The sequence below is a fragment of the Rhamphochromis longiceps genome, linkage group LG11 (genome assembly GCF_057381845.1).
Source record: "Rhamphochromis longiceps isolate RC_006_pf linkage group LG11, R_longiceps_female_GT1.1, whole genome shotgun sequence".
Taxonomy (NCBI): Eukaryota; Metazoa; Chordata; class Actinopteri; order Cichliformes; family Cichlidae; genus Rhamphochromis; species Rhamphochromis longiceps.
In genome coordinates this window covers 22387030-22412791 of record NC_140567.1, presented here as the reverse complement: position 1 = coordinate 22412791, position 25762 = coordinate 22387030, and the positions used below count along the sequence as shown (strand labels likewise).

At 41.0% G+C, this 25762-nt stretch overlaps 3 protein-coding genes across 4 annotated transcripts; 2 read left to right on the top strand and 1 right to left on the bottom strand.

Annotated features, from left to right (window-relative positions):
* The first annotated feature begins 1810 nt into the window (after positions 1 to 1810).
* LOC146659084 (uncharacterized) lies at positions 1811 to 11227 on the top strand. The gene is made up of 4 exons (XM_085422932.1): positions 1811 to 2185; positions 8675 to 8743; positions 8853 to 9134; positions 9627 to 11227. Exons 1-4 carry the CDS (start codon positions 2038 to 2040, stop codon positions 10655 to 10657), a joined length of 1530 nt encoding a protein of 509 aa, XP_085279058.1. The 5' UTR covers positions 1811 to 2037; the 3' UTR covers positions 10658 to 11227.
* Positions 11092 to 14585, bottom strand: LOC146659083 (uncharacterized). The gene is made up of 6 exons (XM_085422931.1): positions 14162 to 14585; positions 13938 to 14038; positions 13434 to 13554; positions 12191 to 12738; positions 11758 to 11941; positions 11092 to 11493 (listed from the first exon to the last, which is right to left on the bottom strand). The coding sequence occupies exons 1-6, from the start codon at positions 14537 to 14539 to the stop codon at positions 11176 to 11178; spliced, it is 1650 nt and encodes a 549-aa protein (XP_085279057.1). The 5' UTR covers positions 14540 to 14585; the 3' UTR covers positions 11092 to 11175.
* A 1121-nt stretch (positions 14586 to 15706) lies between these two features.
* Positions 15707 to 23919, top strand: LOC146659082 (uncharacterized). Of its 2 annotated transcripts, XR_014913771.1 has the most exons (8): positions 15707 to 15847; positions 16841 to 16959; positions 17042 to 17230; positions 18658 to 18796; positions 18887 to 19881; positions 21346 to 21489; positions 21894 to 21989; positions 22093 to 23919. XR_014913771.1 is itself a non-coding variant. In XM_085422930.1 (7 exons), exons 5-7 carry the CDS (start codon positions 19366 to 19368, stop codon positions 21915 to 21917), a joined length of 684 nt encoding a protein of 227 aa, XP_085279056.1. In that variant the 5' UTR covers positions 15707 to 15847; positions 16841 to 16959; positions 17042 to 17230; positions 18658 to 18796; positions 18887 to 19365; the 3' UTR covers positions 21918 to 23919. The 2 variants fall into 2 exon arrangements, 1 of the variants encoding a protein (XP_085279056.1); XM_085422930.1 differs by having other exon boundaries at positions 21894 to 23919.
* Positions 23920 to 25762: the final 1843 nt, after the last annotated feature.

Genomic DNA, 25762 nt, shown 5'->3' with positions numbered 1-25762 from the left:
TATTCCCATAATTAAGACATCAACTATGAGTGTTCACAAAATGTCCTTACCCATTTTTCATGCGTGCCATGTTGTCTGCACAGCCGACAGTTCAATAAACCCTGTGTTGATTACAGATTGTGGTTATGTCCTGAAACAAATGGCAGTTGCATTAGATAACTACAGAGCACTTTATGAGCCAACCTGCTTCTTTAATGAGAATTATGGCTCATTAAAGAAGCAGAAGCTCATCAGTGTTCACTGACAGTATTCTCATTAAAGGTATTGCATGACTCAGTGTCTTTCGAACCTCTATGTCCTGTGGATGTCAAATGATATAAATGGTCTAAACATACAACGTATGTTGGCGGCGACGTGGATGATGTGGATGTGCCCGCCCACTGCTGCGGCGGCTAAAGAGACACGACATACAAAAGCAACATGGACACATGGGAGACGAGAAACAGAACCATGAATACTATTAAATCAAAGGACACAAATTAAACCAGATTCACACAGTCCAAAAGATAAACCCTGGATCACTTGACCAAGGGCCATGACACTATCACACAAAATTTAAAGCTGTTCTTTTAAGTAAATAAACGAAGCAGTAGGGAAATTTAATATTTGTTTTTTTTATTTTTGATTTGCAGCTAAATACACTTTTTGTTGTTTTTTTAAATATTTGCAGCTTTTTGTGCTCCCTATCAAGTGAACCCCTCACCTGAAATAATTTAAATAAAATGACATTTTAAAGTATAAACCCCAACAATCAAATGATCCCCTATGAACAAGCACTGGGCAACGGTGGCCAGGAAAAACTCCCTTTCACAGGAAGAAACCTGAGGCAGAACCAGGTTCAAGAAGGGGCAGTCATCTGCCGCGACTGGTTGGGGGGGTGAGGGGCAAAATAAAACTTAAAGGAGAGCACTGCATAGTTATCGGAGGTTGGTGTAGTTGGTGGACCGTGGTTGGAAAGCAGGGGAGGTGGACGCACCTGGGGTGCACATAAGTGGTCCGCAGGTGCGCATCAGTTATAAACACAATGCCACAGGGAGCAGCTGGGTCATTCACGTCAGGTGGACATCTTTGAGAAGACCCAGAAAGCTGCAGGAACAATAAGGGCCGCTGTGGCAAGACCTAAACCTACTTTAAGTAGGCATTTGGCACCACGATGCCACATACCAGTACCCTGAACCTCATCCTGAGGTGGTTGAGCAACAGGAGTCTCAAGTCCCTCAGGTTCAGCAGCATTTTTGGTTTTTGAAAACTGTAATTCTTCCACTTGACACTGAATAGTTTTCAAAGCTTTCTCGAGATCTGCATTCCGTTTCTTTAGTTCATTTCTCTCGCTTTCAGCCTTGGACAGCTGAACAACAATGGTGTTGTTCTGTTCAAGGAGAAACTCTTGCGTTTCCTCAAGTTCATGCACATTTTGCTCAAGTGCTCCAATCTGCAGTGTTATCTTTACGGGCACCCCCTCTATCTCGCTTATGCGAATTTTCTTTTTGGGCTCCATGCCCTGGACTATTCCTCTCTCCCCTGAGTTGGACGGTCCTTCCTCTCTCGTTTCTCTGTGAGACACTGAATTGCTGGACGGTTCCTGTGACATTTCTATAAAAGTTTCGCAAAAAACAAAACAAAACCGCTAACTGAATAATTTCAGTGTTAAACTATTCTCTTTCCCAAGGATTCCTGGCTTGCGAAAACAACTAGGTGTTTCTTAAAATGCCGAGTTAAAGAAACTGAGGTCTATTTATAGATTTTTCTGGCAGCGACCGTGACGTCAGCCATGACGTCAGCTCTCTTCGATCCTTTGATTCGATCAAAGGAGGACTAAGCCAACTAACCAACCGTCCTCGGTTTTACTATATTCCGACAGAGGATCCATGTGTGTGACGTCATTCATCCCCGAACTGCTTTGCACTGTAAAAAATCAAACTTGCAATAGCTAGGTTTCATTTGACGTAGACGTGACGTCGACGTAAAGCGCGAAATTTGACTGGCGGTCGGAAGTGAAAAAGATAAGCGCAAAATCACAGACAGACAGTACGCAAAATGCCTATGTCCTGTTGTGTTTACGGATGCTCCAGTAGGTCGACCAGAGAAACTGATAAACGGTATTTTAGGGTACCAAAAATAGCCCAACGAAGAGGAGAAAAATGGAAAATTCTAACCGAAAAACGTAGGAAAAAATGGATTTTAAATTTATGTAACGTGAGGGTTCACTAGATGGTTGGGAATCTCTCTGAATAATTAGGAACAGCAAGACGGAGACGGATAACTTTTTAGCAGCCTCTTTACTTTTAGCACCCTGCAACAACAACCCACACTTCCTGTGTGCCGCCCTCATGAATACTTCACTGGCCTCTCAGAAGCCAGGAAATCTTATACTCAGATCAAAACAGGGAAAACAACCAGGTAGATATAACACATACTTATTACTGGTTTGAACATGCATGTCTAAACATTCAAACATGTAAACATGTAAATATCAAAACACGTAACCACCAAATAGCTACATAACTAGCTTTATAACCTTTGTAAACACCTCTTTGTATATCAAAATAGATTTAAATTTACTTCTACACTTTACATTTTCCTCCCCCCCTCACATAAGAAACGTCCCCGTTTCCCTACAGAAAAGGAAGAGAAAAAAAAAAAACCCAACATGCTGCAAGCAAAGGGGACAACAATAACACAACAGCAAAACCAAAAACAAGTTCAGTTCAAAACATAGTCCTTGAGGTATCTGGGAGGCACAACTTGACGTCTCCCACATCGCCGTGAAACACCAGATACTCGATGAGGAGTTGAAGGGACAATGTCTGATTGGTGTATCACCACATGGCCAGAGGGAGAAGTCGTTACAGTCTCAGACCGAGGAGAAGGGGACAAAGGAGAGTGGGAATGGGGTCGTGACTGGTTTAGAGGTGGTGGCTGACAAACCTGAGGGTCTGATGAGGTTGCAGGGCTGCGGCCCTGAACATTCCAGCTCCCTTCAGCTGCAGATTTTGAAGCTGTGAAGGGCAACGCACCTGATAATGCAGTCAACTGTGGAATCTGGGGCTGTACAGGTATGTCACCAGCAGGTGAGTTGGTTCCACCTTTAGGAACAGGTGCTTTGTACGGCCTGAGACGATTGTAGTGAACAATTTGAGTCTTGTCTGATTGGTCCAGGAGGTAGCGAATCCTGTACGTGACACCAGGGTTTTCTCCATCTGTTCCAAGGCACTCCAATATCTCAAAGGGGCCCTTCCAATGTGGAGCAAGTTTCTGCTTTGCTGTAGTGGGGTCATTTAACCACACCAAGTCACCCGGAACATAAGGAGTGTGTTTGATGCCCCTATCGTACAATTGTTTCTGCTGGTTGTGGGCACAATCTCTGTTCCATGCAGCAGTGCTGAAGGCAGACTGAAGTCTCTGAGTCAACTGGGTGACGTAGTCAGCAGGAGAAACAGAAGTAGATGATGCTGACATGTTGGTAGGCAACAGCATATTAGCAGGCATCCGTGCCTCATGTCCATGTGTGAGAAAAAATGGCGTAAACCCCGTGGTAGAGTGAGGACTGGTGTTGTAAGCCAAAGCAACTTGATTGAGGCAGTCATCCCATTCGCCAGGCTGCTGAAGGAGTAACTTCGCTAACTGGTCAATAAGTGTTCGATTGAACCTCTCGACCATCCCGTCGCATTGAGGGTGATATGGGCTGGTCCGTGTCTTCTGGATGCCTAGCAGCTGACACAGATGTTTCACCAGGTCAGATTCAAACTGACGTCCTTGGTCCGTGTGTAGCATTTCAGGGACGCCGTGCTGACAGATGAAGTTGTCAAACAGGCATTTTGCAACTGTTGTGGCACGTTGGTCTGCAATAGCATAGAGATTGACATATTTCGAGAAATAGTCTTGAACAACGAGCACGTACCTGTTGCCACGACTCGTAATGGGGAGTTCAAGTATGTCAGCTGCCACCTTTTGAAATGGCTCCGCAGCAACAATTGTTTTCATTGGAGCTCTGTGATGAGGTGTGGGATTCCGTCTGGCATCACATGGAGTGCATTGTGTGCACCATATTCTGATGTCACGTGACATGAATGGCCAGTAATATAGCTGCTGAGCACGTTTCAGGACCTTATCTGCTGATAGGTGACCGGACACTGGGTTGCCATGCAGCAGCTGTAGGACAGTGTCTTTTAAAGATTCAGGAACAACCAACTGATGCAACACTGACTTTTGGGACGGGTTGAAAGCTTTACGACAGAGTAAGCCATTGTGAAAGGTAAGTCTAGAGTACTCATGCCATAGCACTTTTTCCTGAGGTGGGCATTTTTTCATACGCCAGTAGGGTGGTTTCTGACCCTTAGCTTTCCAGCCAATGACTTCTGACAGTACAGGATCTTTTTGTTGTTCACTTTTGAGATCATCTTCAGGCAGCTCAAGCACAAATGTGGATGAAACAGATAGCGCTGCACACTGCAGTCGTGGATCAGGAAGGTCATTGCATGGAATGTGTTTTTGGTCAGTACTGCAGGGACTATGGTTGGGCGGGCCTGCAGGACCCACGCACCTCTCTTCAGGTTTCAAGGTAGCAGAAGCAGTGCAGACTGTGTCCTGCTCTACGGTTTCACCCGTGACAGGGCGACGTGACAGTGCGTCCGCATTGAGGTGGCGGTGGCCATCTTTATGAATCACAGTCCACTCAAAAGGATCAAGTTCAAGAGCCCAGCGAGCACGGCGACCAGTTCTATCACTGTCAATGGGTATTTTCCGAAGACCCAGGAGGGGCTTGTGATCCGTGACAATAACAAATGGCTGCTTGTAGAGGTAGTGCCGAAAATGTCTAACTGCCCAAACAATGGCCCAGAGTTCTCGATCATAAGTCGACCACTTTCTTTCTGCCTTTGTAAGCGCATGGCTAGCATAGGCAATGACTTTCTCTTGCTGTCCCTGTTTTTGAGCTAGTACACTGCCAATAGCTGTGCTAGAAGCATCAGTATACAGAGAAAATGGCAATGTGAAGTCAGGGAATGAAACCACTGGAGGGTTTGAGAGGGCATGTTTCAGATACATGAATGCATCCTGGCACTGAGAAGTCCATTGAAAAGTTGCATGCTTCTCAGTGAGAGCATGTAGGGGGACACTGTGGTGCGCAAAGTTTTGAATAAACTTGCGATAATATGAACAAAGTCCAAGGAATGACCTTACTTCTGTCGCTGTTTGTGGAATAGGCCAGGCTTGCACACTGTTCACATTTCTGGGGTCAGGCTGGATACCATGTTTTGATACAATGTGGCCCAGAAATTGTACCTGATCTTTGGCAAAACAGCATTTTGAGGGGTTTAGCTTCAAGCCACTTGCCTGGAATCTGCCGAAAATTTCTTCCAGATGCTGGAGATGTTCTGCGAAAGAGCGGCTGTAAATAAGGACATCATCCAAATACACTAAGCAGGTTTTCCAGGGAAGGCCACGAAGTACCATCTCCATTAACCGCTGACATGTGGCTGGAGCGTTTGTGAGTCCCATGGGCATAACAGTGAAGTGGTAAAGTCCACTGCCGGTTGTGAAAGCAGTTTTCTCACGATCCTTCTCTTCCAGTTCAACCTGCCAATAGCCATGTTGAAGGTCCATTGTGGAGAACCAGGCAGAACCTGACAGCGCATCCAGTGCATCATCAACCCTTGGAAGAGGATGAGAGTCTTTGATTGTCACTGCATTGAGTTTCCTATAGTCGAGACAGAAACGCCACGTACCATTTTTCTTTCGCACCAGAACAACTGGGGCGGCCCATGGGCTGTAGCTTTCTTCGATGACACCTGCCTTTAAAAGGTTGTCAACTTGAGTCTGTATTTCAGCTCTCTGTTCAGGTGTCACTCTATAGGCTCTTTGTTTAATCGGTGTAGCATCACCTGTGTGAATATGATGCTTAATTATGCCTGTGTGACCTCTGTCCTCTGAGTGCTTACTGAAGATTCCTGAATACTTCTGGAGAAGTGATTTCAGGGACTGAACCTGGGAGTGTGACAAGTTTGTTTCATCTATTTCTACCGGCAGAGTCGAATCATACACAGGTGAAGTAGCACAACATGTCTGCTCCAGTGGAATGATATCAACAGATGAGCCTGAATGAAACTCACCAAGATGCTGTCCAGGGTACAGTTCGATTTCATCACTGGAGGGATTAAGCATTCGAACCACTGTAGTACCATTCTGAACTTCACTGAGAGTGTGAGCCACAACAATGTCACATGTTGGATTAGGGATCAAGACACCATAGTAGTCTGTTGGAACAGGAGAAGCCGGTGTGGCTGCTGACACACAGGCTGTGATCAGAGTTTCGCTCATAGCTGGAATTTTGGTTGGCGCTAACACGGAAACATTACAGCAGGCAGCCACCTCATGTCCTTTGGGCAACAGGGGAATTTTCATGTCCCACAGTTGCAGCACTTTGTTTTTGAGGTCGAGAAGAGCATGGTGCCTCTGCAGAAAATCCCAACCTAGAATGACTGGCTGGTAAGCACCTCTGAGGACTTCAAAGTCCTGCTGCCATACCTGAGTCCCAAGCCTAATACCAACGGTTAACTTGCCTAAGATTTCCAGACGTTCTCCATTGACCGAACGAGCTGGCACAGAGGATGCTACCATAGGCCGTTTTTTCAAAGCTGGATGAGCGTTTCGAAAATCTTCACTCACAAGGGAGACAAAGGAACCAGAGTCAATTAGAGCACACACTTCAATGCCCTCGACAATAGCCAAGACGTTAGAGGAGACTGATCCATCAGATTCTGAGGGGAACTGGGGGATGTGGTTTTGGGGCCCTGATACTGTAGCTGATGTTTGCCCCTCAACAGCAGCTAATGAAAGTTTCCCTGTGGGCCGGAGGTGAAATGTGCAGGCCTTTCCGGGGACTGGAAACGAACACCGGTCCTACTGTAGGACGCAGCATCTCTAACTCTACGTGGAGCAGGACTGGGACTGCGTCGGTATCTGTTATTGTCAGGGTAATTGTACCTGGAATACTGGGGGGGCTGTTGGGAAGGGTATGTGCGTTGATCGTGTTTCTCACATTTGTCCCACTCATTGAACCTCTGGGGAACAGGGGAAGAAGGACGTTCACGGTGAGACTCTGGATCACGATGATAACGCCTCTCAGGCGAGCAATAGTCTCTGGAATGTTGTCTGGCATGATAAGGCGACGGGGACGCACTGCGGGTGCTGTACTGAACATTGGAAGAGGAGGATCTATCACGACTGGAGTCCAAACGTTGGGCAAGGTAACTCTGTTTCTCCCGTAACTGCTGTACTTCATGTTTCAGGCTGGTTACAGTAAGCGTGAGCTCCTCAACCGCTTGAAGAAGTTTAGCATCAGTAGGCTGAGGACGTATCATAGCAACCTGTTCTGAAGACGGAATATGAGAGGATCCTGCAGCTGTAAGTTGCAATGCTGCCCGTGCTCTCTCACAACGGCTGGCAATGCGCAGGGCTCCGTCGAGATCCTCTGCACCCATCTCATGAATCTTAGATTGCAAGGTGGGGTCCAACCCAGCAACAAAACGGCGAAATTTTTCACCTTCCAAGGCATTGTAGTCATAGTTAGGGAAAGCTTCAAGCACAAGACGGGTAATATCCGCGCTGTACACATCTAAACTTTCACCTGGTTTCCGGGGGCGAGCATTCACATGTGTCTGGAAGAATGGCAGAGAATATTTTGGACCGAAAACCTCTTTCAGCTTATCCTTCACTAGATCATAGTCTTTCTGGGCTGATGAAGGCAAACTGTCCCAGTACAAAAATGCAGCATCTGCTAGACGAGTAGGCAGAACAGAGGACATCACAGTTGGCAAATCTACCTCAGGTGGAGTCATAGCTTGCACTGCCACTTCAAAGCGACGAGACCAACTAGTAAAAGATTCAGTCCCATCTCCTTTAAAAACAGGTGGAAGATCTATTGTCAGGGCACTGGAAACGGTATGGTGGGCGGGAGCAGCAACAGTCCGCATTGCATCCACTGACCTCGAATGTGGCACAGGAGAAGAGCGCAGCTCATGCACAGATTCACTCTCGTCAGCCGACATGTTCCCAACAAATATCCAGCTCAAAAAAAAAAAAAAAAAAATCACAAAAACAGAGAGAAAAGCTGCAACAATCCTTCCTATCTCCAAAAATTATTACTATTATTATTTTCAGTTCATCAGCTGTTCACAGAGAGGGATAAATCCCAGCGGGGAAAAAAAACGATCTTATCCGCAGCTTGGGAGTAAAACTCACCAAATACACAGATCCATCAAGAAAATAAATCCCACCGCTGCCACCAGATGTAACGTGAGGGTTCACTAGATGGTTGGGAATCTCTCTGAATAATTAGGAACAGCAAGACGGAGACGGATAACTTTTTAGCAGCCTCTTTACTTTTAGCACCCTGCAACAACAACCCACACTTCCTGTGTGCCGCCCTCATGAATACTTCACTGGCCTCTCAGAAGCCAGGAAATCTTATACTCAGATCAAAACAGGGAAAACAACCAGGTAGATATAACACATACTTATTACTGGTTTGAACATGCATGTCTAAACATTCAAACATGTAAACATGTAAATATCAAAACACGTAACCACCAAATAGCTACATAACTAGCTTTATAACCTTTGTAAACACCTCTTTGTATATTAAAATAGATTTAAATTTACTTCTACACTTTACATTTACGTTTACAGTCGGGAGGAGCAGAGTCTGCCAATGCCCGTGTCTGCAGCGACCACTTCGTCAGAGGTAATGTTATGTTTGCAAACGAACTTATTAGCATTAGGTTGTCGTTAAATTCTCGTTTACTTAGTGCTTTTAAGTTAGTAGTCTAATATTGACTTGATTGGGACTATAGGCTGCCCAAGTGCTTTGGATGACGAAGAGTCGGAGGACTGGGCTCCGACGGTCAATCTCGGCTACGAACGAAAACCCAGATCGGAATCAGTTCTCAAACGAGAGAAAAGAATGAAGCTTAAGGCAGAACAGCATCGATGTGCAGAGGCGATTTTGGATATGCAACAGACGGCTGAGAGCCCGGATTTGAGCCTAGTGACAGTGGAGAACCCCGAACTGCAGCTTCCAGCTGAGAATCCACAACCAGAAGACTTCAGTGTGAATGAGACATTCACTTATCCAGGTAAGATATTGTGCTGACATGTAAAACAAACAAGAATCATGTCAAAGAGAAAAAGACGCCATTATCTGTAATGATTATGGTCCAAGTTACATATTACATGTTTGTGATTTTTTAATCACAGAGTAAATCCATACCATTTTATTCAGAAAAAAGGAAAAAGTGGCACTTATTACCGTCAGGCACACACCACAGGTTTTTGTACACTGCTATGGTTCTTATATTGCCAGATTCCAGACAGTCTCCTTTCAAAGATAAGTAAAGATATCCGTAATGTAAGGTTTCTGTGGTGAGAAACATATAAATATATTTTTTGTTTAGACGCAACATGTTTTTTTGTTGATTAAAAAAAATAATTACATTAAATTAACATAGTGAATTAAACACATTACACCAGATTCTAATAGCCCACTAAAAAACTCCTACAGTGAAAATGAGTAAAAATTGAGGTTGCCTCTATTATGCTGATTATGCTCCCCCTCTGTTATATTGCAGGCTGTGCGGATGCTGGATGCCAGACAGAGCTGACGATGGATGACATCGAGAAGATGGAGGATGTTTTGAGACAGAACACAGCAGAGCTGGTTGCTCTTCGGAGCAAGGCTCTGGACACACAGTTCAGCCAGGAGGCTTTTGAAAAAAATGAAGACAAGACAAAGTTCTACACAGGGCTCCCCAACTTCTTAGTTTTAATTCAGATTTTTGAACTGTGCGAGCCCTATATCACCTCGGGACCTATGTCTTTGTTGTCCAAATTTGAACAATTCATACTAGTTTTGCTGAGGCTGAGACTAAATCTGCCCCTGAAAGATTTAGCTTTCAGGTTCAATATTTCTCTGTCCACTGCTTCTAGAGTTTGGCATAAAGTAATTGACATACTTCATAAAAGGTTAGAGTTCCTAATTGAGTGGCCAGAGCGACATGTTCTTCAAGCTACGATGCCACTGAGTTTCAGACAGGCATTTGGATGTAAAGTGGCTGTGATTGTTGATTGCTTTGAAGTCTTTATTGAGAGACCATCTAATCTTCTTGCACAAGCTCAAACTTGGTCCAACTACAAGCACCATCACACTGTAAAATTTTTGATTGGTGTTGCCCCCCAAGGCTACGTCACTTACATATCTTCTGCCTGGGGAGGGAGAGTTAGCGATAAGCAGATCACAATAGAGAGTGGCCTCCTAAAGAACTTGTTACCTGGAGATATTGTCCTTGCAGATCGTGGGTTCAATATTGGCGATAATGTGGGGTTTTACTGTGCTTCACTACAGACACCGGCATTCACTAAAGGGAGAAAACAGCTGTCAGCCTATGAAGTGGCAGAGACAAGGAAAATAGCCAATTTGCGTATCCATGTTGAGCGAGTCATAGGTTTAGTCAGGAGGAAATATCAAATTCTGCAGAGCAGGGCTATGCCAATAGAGAACATGTCCACAAAGCCAGGTGAGACACATGCATTGATCGACAAGATTGGGGTAATTTGTTGTGCCTTATCAAATCTCTCCGAGTCTGTTGTCCCACTGGAGTAAGGGGGGTGGGTGGTAATCAATCAGTTAAAAAAAATTAAATGTCTTGTCACTGTCACGGCTCACAGAAGGGGGTGGAGAGGAAGAGTAGTGTCCAGTATCTGCTGCTTGGCTCTGGTGATAAGTAGAACAGGGTAGAGTAATAGTAGTACCTAAGTCCTGACTCCTGATTAGTCTGTAAATGTTTTCAAATGAAATATTTTTCTCCAACTGTCATATTGTGCTGGCAGTTTGTACAGTATTATACTGTGAGATGGATTGCAATCTATTTTGTTTATTTGTTTAAAAGTCTAATCTTGTAAATAAACCACCAATGTATTATTATGCTGCCTCAATAGCATTTAATCATTGTGTAGTGTTACACAACACTTAAATGACACAATTAAATGTACAATAAAATTAAATGACAATTTGTGCTCTAATGCTACGTCAGAGCAAATACAATAGCCAGAACTCATAATGACTACCATCAGGTCATAACAATATTCAAAATGTCATTATGTTGTCGTCCTTTTATCACATTACACATGTATGTTTGTAACTTGCTGTCCCAGTATTTCTGGGAGTATACTGTTTCTAAAAAAAAAACACTCAACTTTAGGAATCGCATCATCCCAAAACTCAAGGTCAGGCAAAATCCTTTCAACAAATATGTCATTGCGGTTCCACACAACAAAGTCACAGTACTCTGCATTTGCAATGTGAAGCTGTGCCTGAATTTGGTAATAGTAGTCATGAGTTGGGTCCAGTGTGACATTATCCCTGTCACTGATGAGGCAGAAGCCCTTCTCCCCAGCACGCATGCGCAGGTTGACCGCATCTTTCTGAGAGTGTGGGCACTAAAATCACAGTGATGAGAACAACAATCAAGATTTATCTGATGAAACAGTGAAGAAGCAAAGATGATGGGTGTGGTCTGTGTTATCATAATCTCTCATTGCCCAAAACAAATGTCTATTTGACACAGACAATAAAGCCTCATCTTATCTTAATTGAACAATAGATTAGAAATTAGAAAAGGTATTTCCTGCATTTTTACTCAGTTCACTGATTCTTATGGAAAGATGTCACACCTATGGCCTTGACTACAACAGAGTCAATACCTTAATCTCGCAGATGCCAGTTCCATGACAGTCACAAGTGACTATCCCATCAGGGGAGGACCCCATGTATGGCCACTTGGGGTTCAGCCAGAGACCGCTGTCCATACATGAGAAGCCTGCATGCTCCTGGCTCATAAGCTTCTCATATGCTCCTCTGGCTTGTGCTTCATGTTTGCATCCATAACTATAAACAGTACACATGCCAAACATGAAAAGGAAATTATTACTTAGTATTGGATGTGTAAAACAGTAAAGTGATGTATTATACAATATGCCATTACCCTAAACTATACTTAGTTCTTACCCTGTATAACCCTAGCCGTATAAGCCTATAACTAACCTCCATCTTCATAACACTTTTTTAGTTACAGTTATGGACAGTTTCATACCCCAAATCTTAACTCTGCCTTACCCTACATCAAACCCTAAATACCTTGTAGCAGCTGTGGTGAACCTATATGCCTCTGGATAGCATATGGCCTTGATCAAGCTCTTTGATGGTTGCTGGGGGTTGGTCTTAAGAACTTGTTTCAGCTTAGAGGCAGTTACGCGTCCAGCTCTTTGCCTAAACCAAATACTGCTTGCACTCTGACTTCGAGTCGCCCTCTCTACAGCCTGGACTTGGGACAGGGTGAGCTCTTCAAGCTGGAAGTCCAGGCATAGCTCTTCAAGGTCTTTGGGGGGGAGCTGCAGTGTCTCTGGTGTTCTGTACTCAGGCACAGTTTTAGGAAGCATGCTAGACTGGGGGACAAATTCTTTGTGGTAAGGTTCCCTAGACATCAGTGCTGCACTCCTTGGACAGTTTTTGCTTAAACTCTCAAAAAACCTACAGTATGTCTCTGAATCTCTCTGCACTCTTGGGCATGGAAGTGATTTCCCAACCTTTTGTGTACTTGTGCAGCCATCAATGGAACACTCAAGCTTTCGTTTTTTTGACTTTGCTGAAGAGAAGTCAATCAGAGTTACTGGGCAAGCAGGAATCTGGAAAAATTAAGCCAAAGAAAATCATTAAAATTTAAAAAGCTCTTTTCCAAAACGCTATATATTCGTTTCCAAAAATATTCGAAATTGAACAGTGATGGCAGTGGAGTGAGTATGTGTGTTTTAGGCTGGGTATAGTGGTTGGTTGGCAGTGAAGTGTGTGTGTGTATGTTGGGTGGGGATGGAGGTGCCATGTGCTGGGTATAAAAGGAGTGGAAAGTAAGCAGTTCCATGTTGATGAAAATGTGGTGTGAGGAGTTGTGAGTATTGAGGAATGCATGAGAAATGTGAATATATAAAGTGCTGCAGTCAGGTGTGTGTGTGCGCAGAAAACAAGTGCTAGGGTGTTGAGGCATGCATGAGAAGGGTGTGATATACAGTATACGGTTCTGCAGTCATGGTTATGTTAGTCATGAAAAAGGAAATGGCTTTTAAATGCTGTTATAGCGTTTTGGAATAGAACTCTTCATTTATTAAAGTACTGCCTTTTGTCTGACCCCTCACCTGCAACCTGCCCGGCTTGATTAGATCTACCAGGAGCTTGAAGCCCCCGCCGGTATAGCCTACAGGGTCATTGAGGCACTCAAGCTTCCTCACCACGACAAGGTAGCAGTATAGGGGAAGATATTTTATCCTACTGTCACATGAAGTCCCAATATAACATTCTTTATCCTACATTTTGCTTTTTGGCTTACCTTTTTAACATGAGATGGCATCAGCCACTTGCACTGCTCTGATGTGCATGTCGCTCTCATTTTCACCCCAGCTTCAACTGCAAAAAGAACAGCTCCAACGTGCGAGCATGATTCTGATAGTCTGGAAATAGAGCACATAATCTTTTTAACATGAAATGCAATATTTACAGTACATTTTGATGATGCATAGCTTACTAATACTAATGTGCAATGGCACTTTATTTGAAGTAACATGTTTATTCATTAACTCTTTCTCAACAGCCTATAGAGAAATCATTATCTAGGTGATGACATGACTGAATAGTTCTACCCTCTATCTGAAAAATGCATCTGAGTGTCATGAGGGATCTAAGGCAATCACACAAATTCTTAGCTAAAAGAAAACACTCTCTCCCCACTACTACTGAAGTACACCTGCAAAATGCTAGTAGTGCCCTATGCGTATATGTGTGTGTGTGTGTGTGTTCTCATTGCAATAACATCCTACTTAATTAGGCTACTAACCCTGCCATACAATTGCAATGAGCTGCAATCACTTCTCCATCCTCCTTTGCAATTACCCAAGTCTTCAGAGGTGTCTCGTTAGACCGCTGAGAATGGTTTACCTTGAAACAAACAACTGTCACTCTAACGAAGTCCTAAGGATGTGGCATGTTTGTTGACGTTAAAGCCGCTACCGCTAACTGTTAGCGTGTTTAAGATAAAGCAATATAAGAACAAACACTCACCCTTGCAAACACCAAACTGTATCCATCACGGAGACGTTTTGTTCCAAGGTTGTGGACCCACCCGCTGACAAAAAAATTGTACGCCTCCAGACTCTTGAAAGCTTTCATTTGCTGCCTAGTGTAGTAAGAAGTCTGGAGGACCAAGTAGTTGGTGATATCCACAGCCTCGATAGTAGGCAAATCCTTTACTTCTGTGGTGTATTCGGACATTTTCAAAGAATACGGATCACGTCCGATATATTTTTTAACTATCTGTTTATATCTCTCCCGAGAAACGGGGTCTAAAGTTGCACAATAGCTGCTCTCCTGACTCTCCACAGTGTCCTCCATGTTTACTTCCGCCCTCCACTCAAAAATCGCGCTGCCTCCGCACGTCATCAGAACCACGTGACCGCAACCCAACTATTGTTGAGCTTACAGTCATTTCTTTCACAATTCAACAATAAAAGTTGAGTTGCCCCATAAACTCAAATACATTAAGGGTTTCAACTAATCCTTTAACGTTTTAGAGCAAAAGTTGGTCGAAGATGAAATTTATTGCTGGCAAAATGAATGAATTCAAGTTTTACATGATTTGAAGCATTTGGCGCCTTTCTGTACCTGAGCACGCATGCGCATCTCATATTTTTGGATACTACGGGGTCTACTTTGCGCTTTTGCAAGGACTGAAAGCCACCTGGCCGTCTGCCTTAATGAGAACGTGAGGCTTTTTATACCAGGAGCTGGATAGATCGTTCATCTCAACTTTCTAAAGGCAATTAATGTTTCTTTTATTATATCAGACAGTATATGTTTGAACAGTCTCAATTTGTATTTTAGAAATATCACAACTGAAGTGCTTCGTATTTTTCTGAAACTTAGCATAGCATTACTTTCTAGGCTAAGAAGCCTTGTGGCTCATGGGTATGTGTTTACTATATCATTTAAGATTCCATGTCACAAAACAATGAAAATCCGACGCTACTAAAGAGGCGAGCTCATATCTGACAAGCCTCCGCGACACCCCCTATGTGTATTTCATGAAGTGCAGTCTGTGGCCGCCATACCACCTAACGAAACAAAATAGGCTGTCTCGCTCATGACCAACGGCTGCAACCCCCCCGCTGCTATTTAAAAATAAAATTCGGGGGCGCCCGCTGCCATGTCGTCTAATTTGTTCGAATCGCTGTTAGCCAATAAAATGTATGCTTTAGTTTCTGTGTGAACGGGGTGGTGGAGTCCTCACGGCCAGCGAGCTCCACCAAACACACAAACAGGAGGGAGAGGGAGATCAGAGAAGCAGCTACAGAGCAGTAAATATTAAATACGAACTACTAGAGTCTGCAAGAGTCATATCAAACAGGCTTTAAATAACTTAAAAAACACAGATGCATTAGAACTATGCATCCAGTAATGAAGCTGGAACAAAACAGATGAACAAGTGATTAGGACTGGGCGACATGTAGAGTTTCTAAATATATTTTTATACGAGATATGAGATGTAACAATATCGTTTATATCGATATAGTCTATGTTACATTATAATTATACTTGTGGAGCCGCAAGTTTGCCTCTCTTTCGTCCACTTTTGTCTCTACGCAACGTTACTCCACCTCGGCTCTCTCCTTCACTGAACACAACTCCCCCTCCCCCATCGCTTCATCTGCAGGCAACAAGATGGACACGGCAGCTATCAAAGAGGATCTGGTCGGTAAAAAGAAAACATTTGAAGATTACTATTTTAGTGCTGTCAGCGTAAAGTTAATGCCGTAACTGCATTAATGGGGCAAATCTCCGTTAACTAGTTACCGCGGATCACCGCGTGCGTGGAGCTGGGCGGCTCTAACGAGCTAACCGGGCTAACGCCTTGACGCACGGCCTAAAATCCTTTCGTTTCCTCAAAAATAGACAGTGCGCCTTATGTATGAATTCTGGTTGTGCTTACTGACCGCGAACCAATTTTATGTGGTACACAGCTTAAAAAAATCTGTCAAAAATGTTTTGGTACGACTTTGCTAAGCTATGAAGCTGCACTGCTTGATTGATTGTTGGATTATTACGGCTACCGAGGAGCCTCGCAGAGTGATACTCTGCTTCAACGTAATATTACCATATTATGTGTATAAGGACCATAAATGGCACCTGTAAGAGACATGGTTACAAAGAGGATTTCAAACTCCAGGCTGTCAGTCACGCAGTAGAACTTGGAAACAGAGCAGCTGCGAAATCTGTCTTTGTTATTATGCTCAGCATCTTTTAGTTTACATTTTGATCGCACAATTGTGAGCTTTTTGTTATGCACAAAACATTGTTTTGGTTTATTTATGGAGCATCATTAATAAATGCACTGATAATTTAAACAGATGCTTCAGGAGTTTTATCCCACTCATACTTTCAATTCAATGTTTGTCATTCTAAGTTGTAAAACCAATCACACACAATTATCCTTGGCATACATAATACATCCCAGTACACTGTTGGTGCATTCCATGTAGAATATAATCTGTTAATAATAAATTAAACATTTGATGTAATGTATATCTTGTAAATTATTTGTTTTACACTGTTTTACATGGCATTTTACAAGGCAGAATCAGCTCACTTTAGTCAAAACAATTAGGACAGGAGAAAAAAATTCTTAAGTAATGTCAGGAAGCTGGTATTTTATTTTAAAACTAATTGCTATTTTTATTTATTTAGAGAATTAAAAGCCAACTCCAGACCACTACTTGTCCTGATTTGTGAGGGACTGACGAAGAGTTGGTAAGGAGAGGAATCAGAACAGGGGTGCCTCCCCCCGCCCCCAAACACATAATCAGGTAATGTAACTTTGGTAATTTGAGATTAATTTAGGTTTCTTTTGAATTGTTGACACTGTCCTCTCCTCTCTTCTCATTATAGTTTTTGTATGCAGTGCCAGTTCTGCTCTTTTGTCTGTTCAAGCCAAGAAGTACTTTTAAGACATCACCAGCTACGACATAGAAGAGGATTTCATTTGCCCTGTGTTTACAGTGACTGAGTCTGTTCGTTTAGGACACGAAGGGCATTGAAGTCTCACCTCAGCAGATCACACAACAGGGCTAAGAAAAGGCAGGCGATCTCAACATTTTTTTTGTGTGTGTGTTTTTTGTGAATTTAAGGAAAACTGTTCACAGCATACATTTATTTCACATATTTTAAGGCACTTAAAAACCCATCAGACTGTATCCTGTCCTTTCCAAAAATGTGACTATGTTACCAACAATTTATCAACCTTTACGTCACACACAAGCAGAAAGCACAAAAAACTCAAAAGATATAAAAAACTGTATTAGACTGATTTCTCATGCAAATGCATGTCCTAGTGAAAGTAGCTCCCCTGATAAATCCTTAAATACCTCTCAGGAGTCAGAGACATTATCAAGTGGTTCAGGTGTAGCATCAAGTGATAAAGAGGACAATGAGTTTGTAGATTACCAATGTCTTGAACATAAAATAGCTAGACTTTTTCTATGCATGCAAATAGGGCTGGGCCATATCATCCCGTTCACGGTAATACCGGTGTAATGTTGGGCAACGATAAGAAAATGAAATATCACGATAGAATATGGGTAAAACGCGCATGCGCAGTGCCTTTGTTTTCATACACACATGGTGAAAAAGGCGACGGGGAATGAGAAGAGTGAAAGTGGATCGTTGAATGAAACGATGAACCAGAACTGGTTTGTAAAAATGCTGCAGCTTCAGTGGTGTGGAACTGGTTTAGCTTTCGTCCGTCAGATACACAACAAAGCACTATTTTTGGTAGAGCATGCTAGCGGGCCGTCGTTATTACCATGTTGTTTGGAAAATACGGCACACTTAAAATCAATCCTTTGATTTTTCTGATTTGGTCATATTGCCCTGCTCTACATGCAAACATTGTTACATGTTTCTAAAAGGGCTTTGCAGGAAATTATTGAGGAAATTAGTGACATTTTAAAATTTTCTCAGGTTCATTCATTTCAAAGAATCAAAGAGGTGCTTGCTGAACAGAACATTGAGGCAGATGATGATGTAATAAAAATTTTAAATGATGCACTTTTCAAAACCAACCCATTATTTATCTCAACAGAACCAAAAGGTGCATTATCTACCGATTACAAGAGAAATATTTATTTCAAGAATAATTTTCATGTATGTGAGCCTAAAGAGTACACCTACAAAGCGAGAACTAGAAATACATTTGTTTATGTCTCAGTAAACCAGGTCTTGGAGAACTTATTGAAAGAGAAAAGTTTCTTTGAAAAGTTAGCATTTGATAAAGAAATTAGTGAAGGTTACAGATCATTTAGAGATGGGCAGTATTTTTAAACAACAAGCTTTTAGGATTGCAAGATACTTGCATTAGTTTAGCTTTGTATATTGACGACTTTGAAATATGCAACCCTTTAGGAACATCTCGAAAAATTCATAAAATAACTGCAATAAATAACTGACTCTGGGAAAGTGTCATTTGTTGCTACAAAGCTCTCCTCTTGGTTTATGGAACATTACAGATCGGCTTGACAGCAGCTACAAAGATCTGGAAATACTTGACCCAGAAGATTTGAATGATTACCACCCTTTAGCTGAATACTGCGTAGCTGGACAACTGATGGTGACACCTGTTACGTGCCTCCTGCATTGAAAGTGATGGTATGTATTATTCTTAAATAGTTTTCAGTTGATTACTTTGAATTCGTTAATTATTTAGAATTGTGCCCTTTTTTTGGTTTGTCTTCACAGGCCCTGTTATTGCGAGTCCACGTCAGTCCAAAACTTATCAGAAAAATCCAACTGTCCACTGTTCCAGAATCTGTGAAGCAGCTTCAAGATGAACTACAAGCAAAGCTTGGACTTGAAGGTGACTTTGCAATACAATATGAAGACCCAGATTTTGGGAACGCACTTTGCAACCTGATGGATATTAATGAGCTACCTGCTGGACGGGCAGTGTTGCACCTCATTTGGGAGGAAAATGCATCAGCCTCGCCACCAGACTCCATCTGATCATAGCGCCATCTCATCTATTGATACAGCCAGTGTGAGTTCAGCATCTTCTTTCAGCCCATCCTCATCCACCCAGACCTACATGCGTAGCACTTCAGTGGCCAAATCCATTTCCTAGCCCAACCTTTTCCTATGATGTAGAGTTAAAACTTTGCAAGGGCAACGAGGTATATGAGAAAGCAGGGGCAAATTTAAGTGTAACAAGAGACATCAAGATGGAAGTTCTAGACAAGCTGGCACAAGAAATGTTTGCAATCAAAGCCTACCCTGACAAGAATGAAATAACGTCTGTTGCCCAGGAGCTAGTTTCAAAACATCCCTGCCTCAAAGAGCCCGGCAATGGCACAGGATATGATGGTTGGGCAACAAGCATTAAGTTCAAGCTTGCCAACTACCGTTCCAAGCTAAGTCAAGCTGAATGTAGTGAAGTTGCAGACAATCGAAAAAAAAGAGGGGAAGAAGATGACAGTGGCACAAATAGATTTTCCTTAAAGAAACCAAAGCGAGGTGAAGTCAACTTTATCCCTGATGCCCCAGAAAACTACAATAATGAGTCTCTTGAAAATGAAAGATGCATTTTGGAAGATGAAATGAAGAGGGATAAGAACATGGCACTCATCACCCAAAAGATGGACATCACATTCTCTCTCAGGAGGAAAGAAGTTGTGGAGATGCAGCCCTTGGTCAAGGAAATGCAGCTCAGATGGCCAGCTCTCTTCTTGAAAGAACAGGTTAGATAATCTCTTAAATATTTAAAGGAAAACTTCCATTTTTTTTCAGTGTGGTCTTATTTCTAGAATGGAAAACGTTCATTTACTCACCCAGACAAATTTCAAGGTATTTGGAGTTGTTAGAAAGAAATTTTAATCCCAATGTTACGAGTCAGTCGTTTTGCAGGAGAGAGCTGAGCCACGGTTATGGGGAAAGGATTCACTGAGACAACTAAGAAATGCCTGAATTAAGCCAAAAACCACTGTGGAGGGTTTTTAATCTAAGGAAATAACATTAAAATGTGTTTAAAAGCTCCAAAAAGTTGATTTTATATGATATAAAAAATTTTTTGAACAACTCCAAATGCCTCGAAACTTGTCTGGGTGAGTAAATGAACGTGAGCGCCATTTCTTGTGCCCTTGAGAAATATCTGTTTGTATCACTCCAATATCTTGTAGAAAAGGTTGAAGGCTACCGTTGAGCTAACAATGCTAATGGTAAAATATAAAAAAAATAGTTGGCTCTAAAAATATGAAGCTAATTTTGGTATTACCAACAACTCGATTGAAGTGAAATCTATTTACTTGTCAACTTACCGTGTATAATAATGGATTGCATTTATTTCGCTCTTTGCTGGGCACCCAAAGCGCTTTACAATTCCACTACTTACTCACTCTCACATTCACACATCGGTGCAGGGAAACCACAGTTATAGCCACAGCTGCCCTGGGGTAGACTGACAGAAGCGACGCTGCCATATCGCACATTGGCCCCTCTGGCCAACACCAGTAGGTGGTAGCGTAAAGGGTCTTGCCCAAGGATACAACGACCAGGACAGAGAGAGCTGGGGGACAGAACCAGCATCCTTCTGGTTATAGATGAGCTTCCCAACCCCCTGAACCACGGTTTTTGCAATGACTTGTCTTCACTGGGCATCTAGAATCTTTTGGTGCTGACCCTTAGCAGGCAACAGCCATGAAACTCACAGAACAGGATTGAGAAAGTCACTTGCGTGTTATGAAAGTATCCAAATTTGACCACAGGATGTTATTCTTACTTCATTCTTACATAACTACAAAATTAATGAAATTTTTGCAATGAATTTAAAATACAATTTACTGATTTATTTCTTTTCTTCAATGCATCCTGTAACAGTTGAAACCATTATTTTGTCTAATCAGCATTTGATTAGGTATTCTATATACTTAATGTAAAATCTGCCGATCAGATTTTTCTTTTTTCTTTTTTTAAATGCGTCAGTTATAATTTGTACCACCACTACCACTAAAAGGGGGGAAAAAAAAATCCAATCAAGACCTGACAAATAGATCAGCCGAGACTAACTAAATGTTTTGAAATTAAGCTGTTTTAACCAAATTTGAAAACAATGTCATTTTTATATAATGTACCTTTAAAAGTTTTCTATTTTTTTTTTTTAATTTATTTTTTTTTTAATATTTTTTTTATTTTTTGTTGCTTTGTAGATTTGTGCGGAATTCTCACGCATTACCAAGGATCTCATGGCTGCCCTCGACACTTACTCACTTCGGCTGATTAAGCTGTATCGAATTAAAAAAGCTGCTTTCTGCAATGACATGGATTCCCTGTTGCGGAAGTTTGATGAACAGGTAATATATATAAAAATGTATTGGTGTCTGGTTTATGAGGAACCTGAAGTTCCCACTGTAAAGAAAGATATTTTAACAATTTTTACATCAATTTAGTAAATATTCAATAGTTTTCAGAAAGTGTCCTGAATGGGATTATAAGCTAACAAGCAGCGCTGTGTGTTTGGCAGATGGCAGGTCATGGCACTTTTTGTTATACATGTTGTAATAAGTGTGCTACATTTCTTGCACATCAAAATTACTTTAAAAAAACAACTGACAAAACCATGAGCAATTATCTGCAATAACTAATTTCAACATCTTATTTCTTAAGACTGTATTTTTAGCAACAAAACTTAATGTGTTTTAAAAACAAAATGGTAGGTTTATAAATGAGACAGTCTTATTTGATTTCCTTGTTTTAGGTCTCAAACATAGTCGAGCATTGATGAACCATCAGTTTGGAAGGGTTACCGATATTTGTTCGCGACGACGAGACCAAACTCTTCTTAACATGTCTGGTGAGCATGCAGATCTACTCAATCTTCGGATTTGGTTTTCAGAGACTTATATGTACTGGGGGGTTTTTTTTGGTTTGTTTTTGTTTTTGTTTTTTTTGCATAGGATACAGATCCAGTTGAGAGGGCAACCCGAGGTGTTACGGTGGGCATCCTCACTGTTCTGGAGGACTACGTGGGACCCAACTCGCAGTCCACAGTGGTCAACACTGCCATTGTTTTGGAAGAGGACATTATTCTTGATGATCTGCCAGACCTTCCCACTGCCTTTGCCTACCTGTTTGGCCTACTTTATGGGCTCAACATGGATTTTCCCAAAGAACTCAAGTACACATTTAAAGCTGTGCAACACATTTTTATGGAGTTGACATCTACCTGTTCCCAGAGGATAAGAAGCTTCAAAACAAAGCTCTTAACCAAAGTCTAACCTATTTGACAACATGTTCAACTCAAATGCAACTTGTGGAAAACAGAATCAGCAATTTGCTTTGATTTACAGTTTTTGGGTTTCGTGGTAAGTTGCTCCGAAAAAAGTTGATTTCTGGCTTTAAGAAAATGGTAAGGTTCACCTCGTCCTGAGGTGGTTGAGCAACAGGAGTCTCAAGTCCCTCAGGTTCAGCAGCATTTTTGGTTTTTGAAAACTGTAATTCTTCCACTTGACACTGAATAGTTTTCAAAGCTTTCTCGAGATCTGCATTCCGTTTCTTTAGTTCATTTCTCTCGCTTTCAGCCTTGGACAGCTGAACAACAATGGTGTTGTTCTGTTCAAGGAGAAACTCTTGCGTTTCCTCAAGTTCATGCACATTTTGCTCAAGTGCTCCAATCTGCAGTGTTATCTTTAAGGGCACCCCCTCTATCTCGCTTATGCGAATTTTCTTTTTGGGCTCCATGCCCTGGACTATTCCTCTCTCCCCTGAGTTGGGCGGTCCTTCCTCTCTCGTTTCTCTGTGAGACACTGAATTGCTGGACGGTTCCTGTGACATTTCTATAAAAGTTTCGCACAAAACAAAACCGCTAACTGAATAATTTCTTTCTTTTTTTTTATTGACATTTTAGAATCACTATACAATACCATCAACTTCAGCTATCTTTCAGTACATATATTTTTTCTTTTTTTCTATATTTAAACAACTAAAATATCCATACAATAAGAACGAAAGAAGAAGCAAAGAAAAAGAAGCAAAACAACATAAATAAAAAATACATAAGGAAAAAGGAAAGATAAATAAATATAGGGAGTGTTTTTGTTTCCATTAATGTAACTAATATTTCCTCTAGTCTTCTAGTAGTTAACAAAGTCAAAATCTTTTTTCTTTTTTTTTTCTGTGATGGCTTTTTTCCTGCTGCCAGTAAAATATTAAACAAGTATTTATCGTTCTTTGTCCATCCTTCTGGAATAAGTCCAAATAATAGACTTTTACTTTCCAAAGGTAAATATCTTCCAAATGTCTCTTGTATTGCTGCATGTATTCCCTTCCACTAAGTTTTAATAACATGACAGTCCCAGAAAATGTGATAGTGATTAGCATTTGTATTTCCACAATTTCTCCAGCAAGTGGGAGGGTTACCTTCATAGTGAGATTTTTGGTGAGGTGTAATAAAATATCTTATCAGGCATTTCCACCCAAATTCCCTCCAGCTCTGTGAGCTGCTACGTTTCCATTGATATGCCCATATTGTTGTCCACTCATCCTCCTTTTATCTCTATTCCTCCCTCAATTTCCCATTTTGTTTTGATATACAAGGTTGAGTGTAATTTCATATTTGTTAATCCTTTATAGAGGTCACCTAAAATACCTCTATTTTTATTTGAACTATATGCCCTTTTAAATACGTCTAGCAGCTGTTTACTCAATTCAGCCTTAGCTTTTATCGTTTTATTGACAAAATGCCTCATCTGTAGATATCTATAAAAATCCTGTGTTTCTAATGAATATTTATCTTTCATTTTATCAAAACTAATTAGTCTCCCTTCCTCCATTACCATACATAAAGCTGTTAATCCTTTATATGTCCAATCTTTGAATCTGGTGTCCAATTTATTTGGAGCAAAATGTGTGTCATATGCACACCACTTAAGAACTGCTATATCCTCTTCTAGTTTATATTCTTTTATTACTGTTTCCCAAATTTTAAAAGTCAACTTGATCCATGGATTTTCAATAGTTTTTATTAAATTTTGCAAGCTTCTGTCTGCTATAATAGCTTGTATGGGGATGGAAGTCAGACCCTCCTCAATGGCTTTCCATTGAGCATCGTATGAAGGATTACATCAGCATATCATAGGCCTTAATTGTGCTGCCCAATAATATTCCCTAAGAGAAGGTAAGCCCCACCCCCCTTTTCCTTTGTTAAGTTGTAGGGTTTTAAATCTAATTCGGGGCCTTTTTCCTTGCCGTATGTATCTTGACAAAATTTTGTCCCATTCATTAAACTGTTTCTGGTTAATTTCTATTGGTAGTGTTTGAAATAAATATAATAATTTAAGAAGAATATTAATTTTAATTGAGTCTATTCTCGAATATAAACTTAAATATGGAATTAAATTCCATCTCGCTATATCTTTCTTAATTTTTTTCTGTATTGGTAAATAATTTCGTTCTAATAGTTCTGTAAGATCCTTAGGTATTATGACTCCTAGATATTTAAAGTACTCTGTTTGCCATGCTAATTGATACTTATTTTTAATTTCTTCTGATGGAATATAATTGTACTTAAGCAATTGTGTTTTACTCATATTAACCCTATATCCAGATAGTCGACTAAAGTATTCAAATGATTGCATTAATTTAGGTAAAGAATTTGATGGTTGACCCAAAAATATTAAAATATCATCTGCATAGCAGGCTAATTTCTTAACTGCACTACTGTATAGCTCTGTGTAAATAATCATTCTGTACATTCGATAATCTTTAATCCTACAACTGTTTACAACTTGCATAGTTCCCATTTCTGTATAGCTGTATATCCCAGATTCTGTAAAGTTATTTATTTCATATTCTGTATAGTTTTTCATATTTATATCCTGTTCATATCCTGTACATAGCTTGTACTCACTACAGCCTGTACATACTTATAGTTATAGAATATTCACAACATACTTCATACCGTGTACATTATAACATACCATAATAGACCCATTTCTGTAATATACTCACATATCTATATTATTGCTAATATATATTGTAATATATCTATATCACTAAAGCACTTCTGGATGGATGCAAACTGCATTTCGTTGCCCTGTACCTGTGCATGTGCAATGACAATAAAGTTGAATTCTATTCTATTCTAATTTATGCTCCTTTTCATGGATATTAATACCTTCTACTTCTTTATTTTGTCTTATATATTGAGCCAATAACTGAATAATTTCAATGTTAAACTGTTCTCTTTCCCAAGGATTCCTGGCTTACGAAAACAACTAGGTGTTTCTTGAAATGCTGAGTTAAAGAAACGGGTCTATTTAAGGATTTTTCTGGCAGCGACCGTGACGTCAGCCGTGACGTCAGCTCTCTTTGATCCTTTGATTCGATCAAAGGAACTGATAATTATAGACCACAGGAACCATTTTTAATATGCGCAAAGACCTAAATACCTTTTTAACCTTTTAATGAAGTATTTGAATAAATAAACCTTTTTATTTTATATGTTTCATTTTATTCATATTATTGCTTGGTGTAAAAAATCACTTTTGAGTGCATTTAAACCAATTGATTAATTGGTTTAGAAAAGCCTACTTTCTATTTCCTGTGCTCGTGCACTTTTACTCCAGC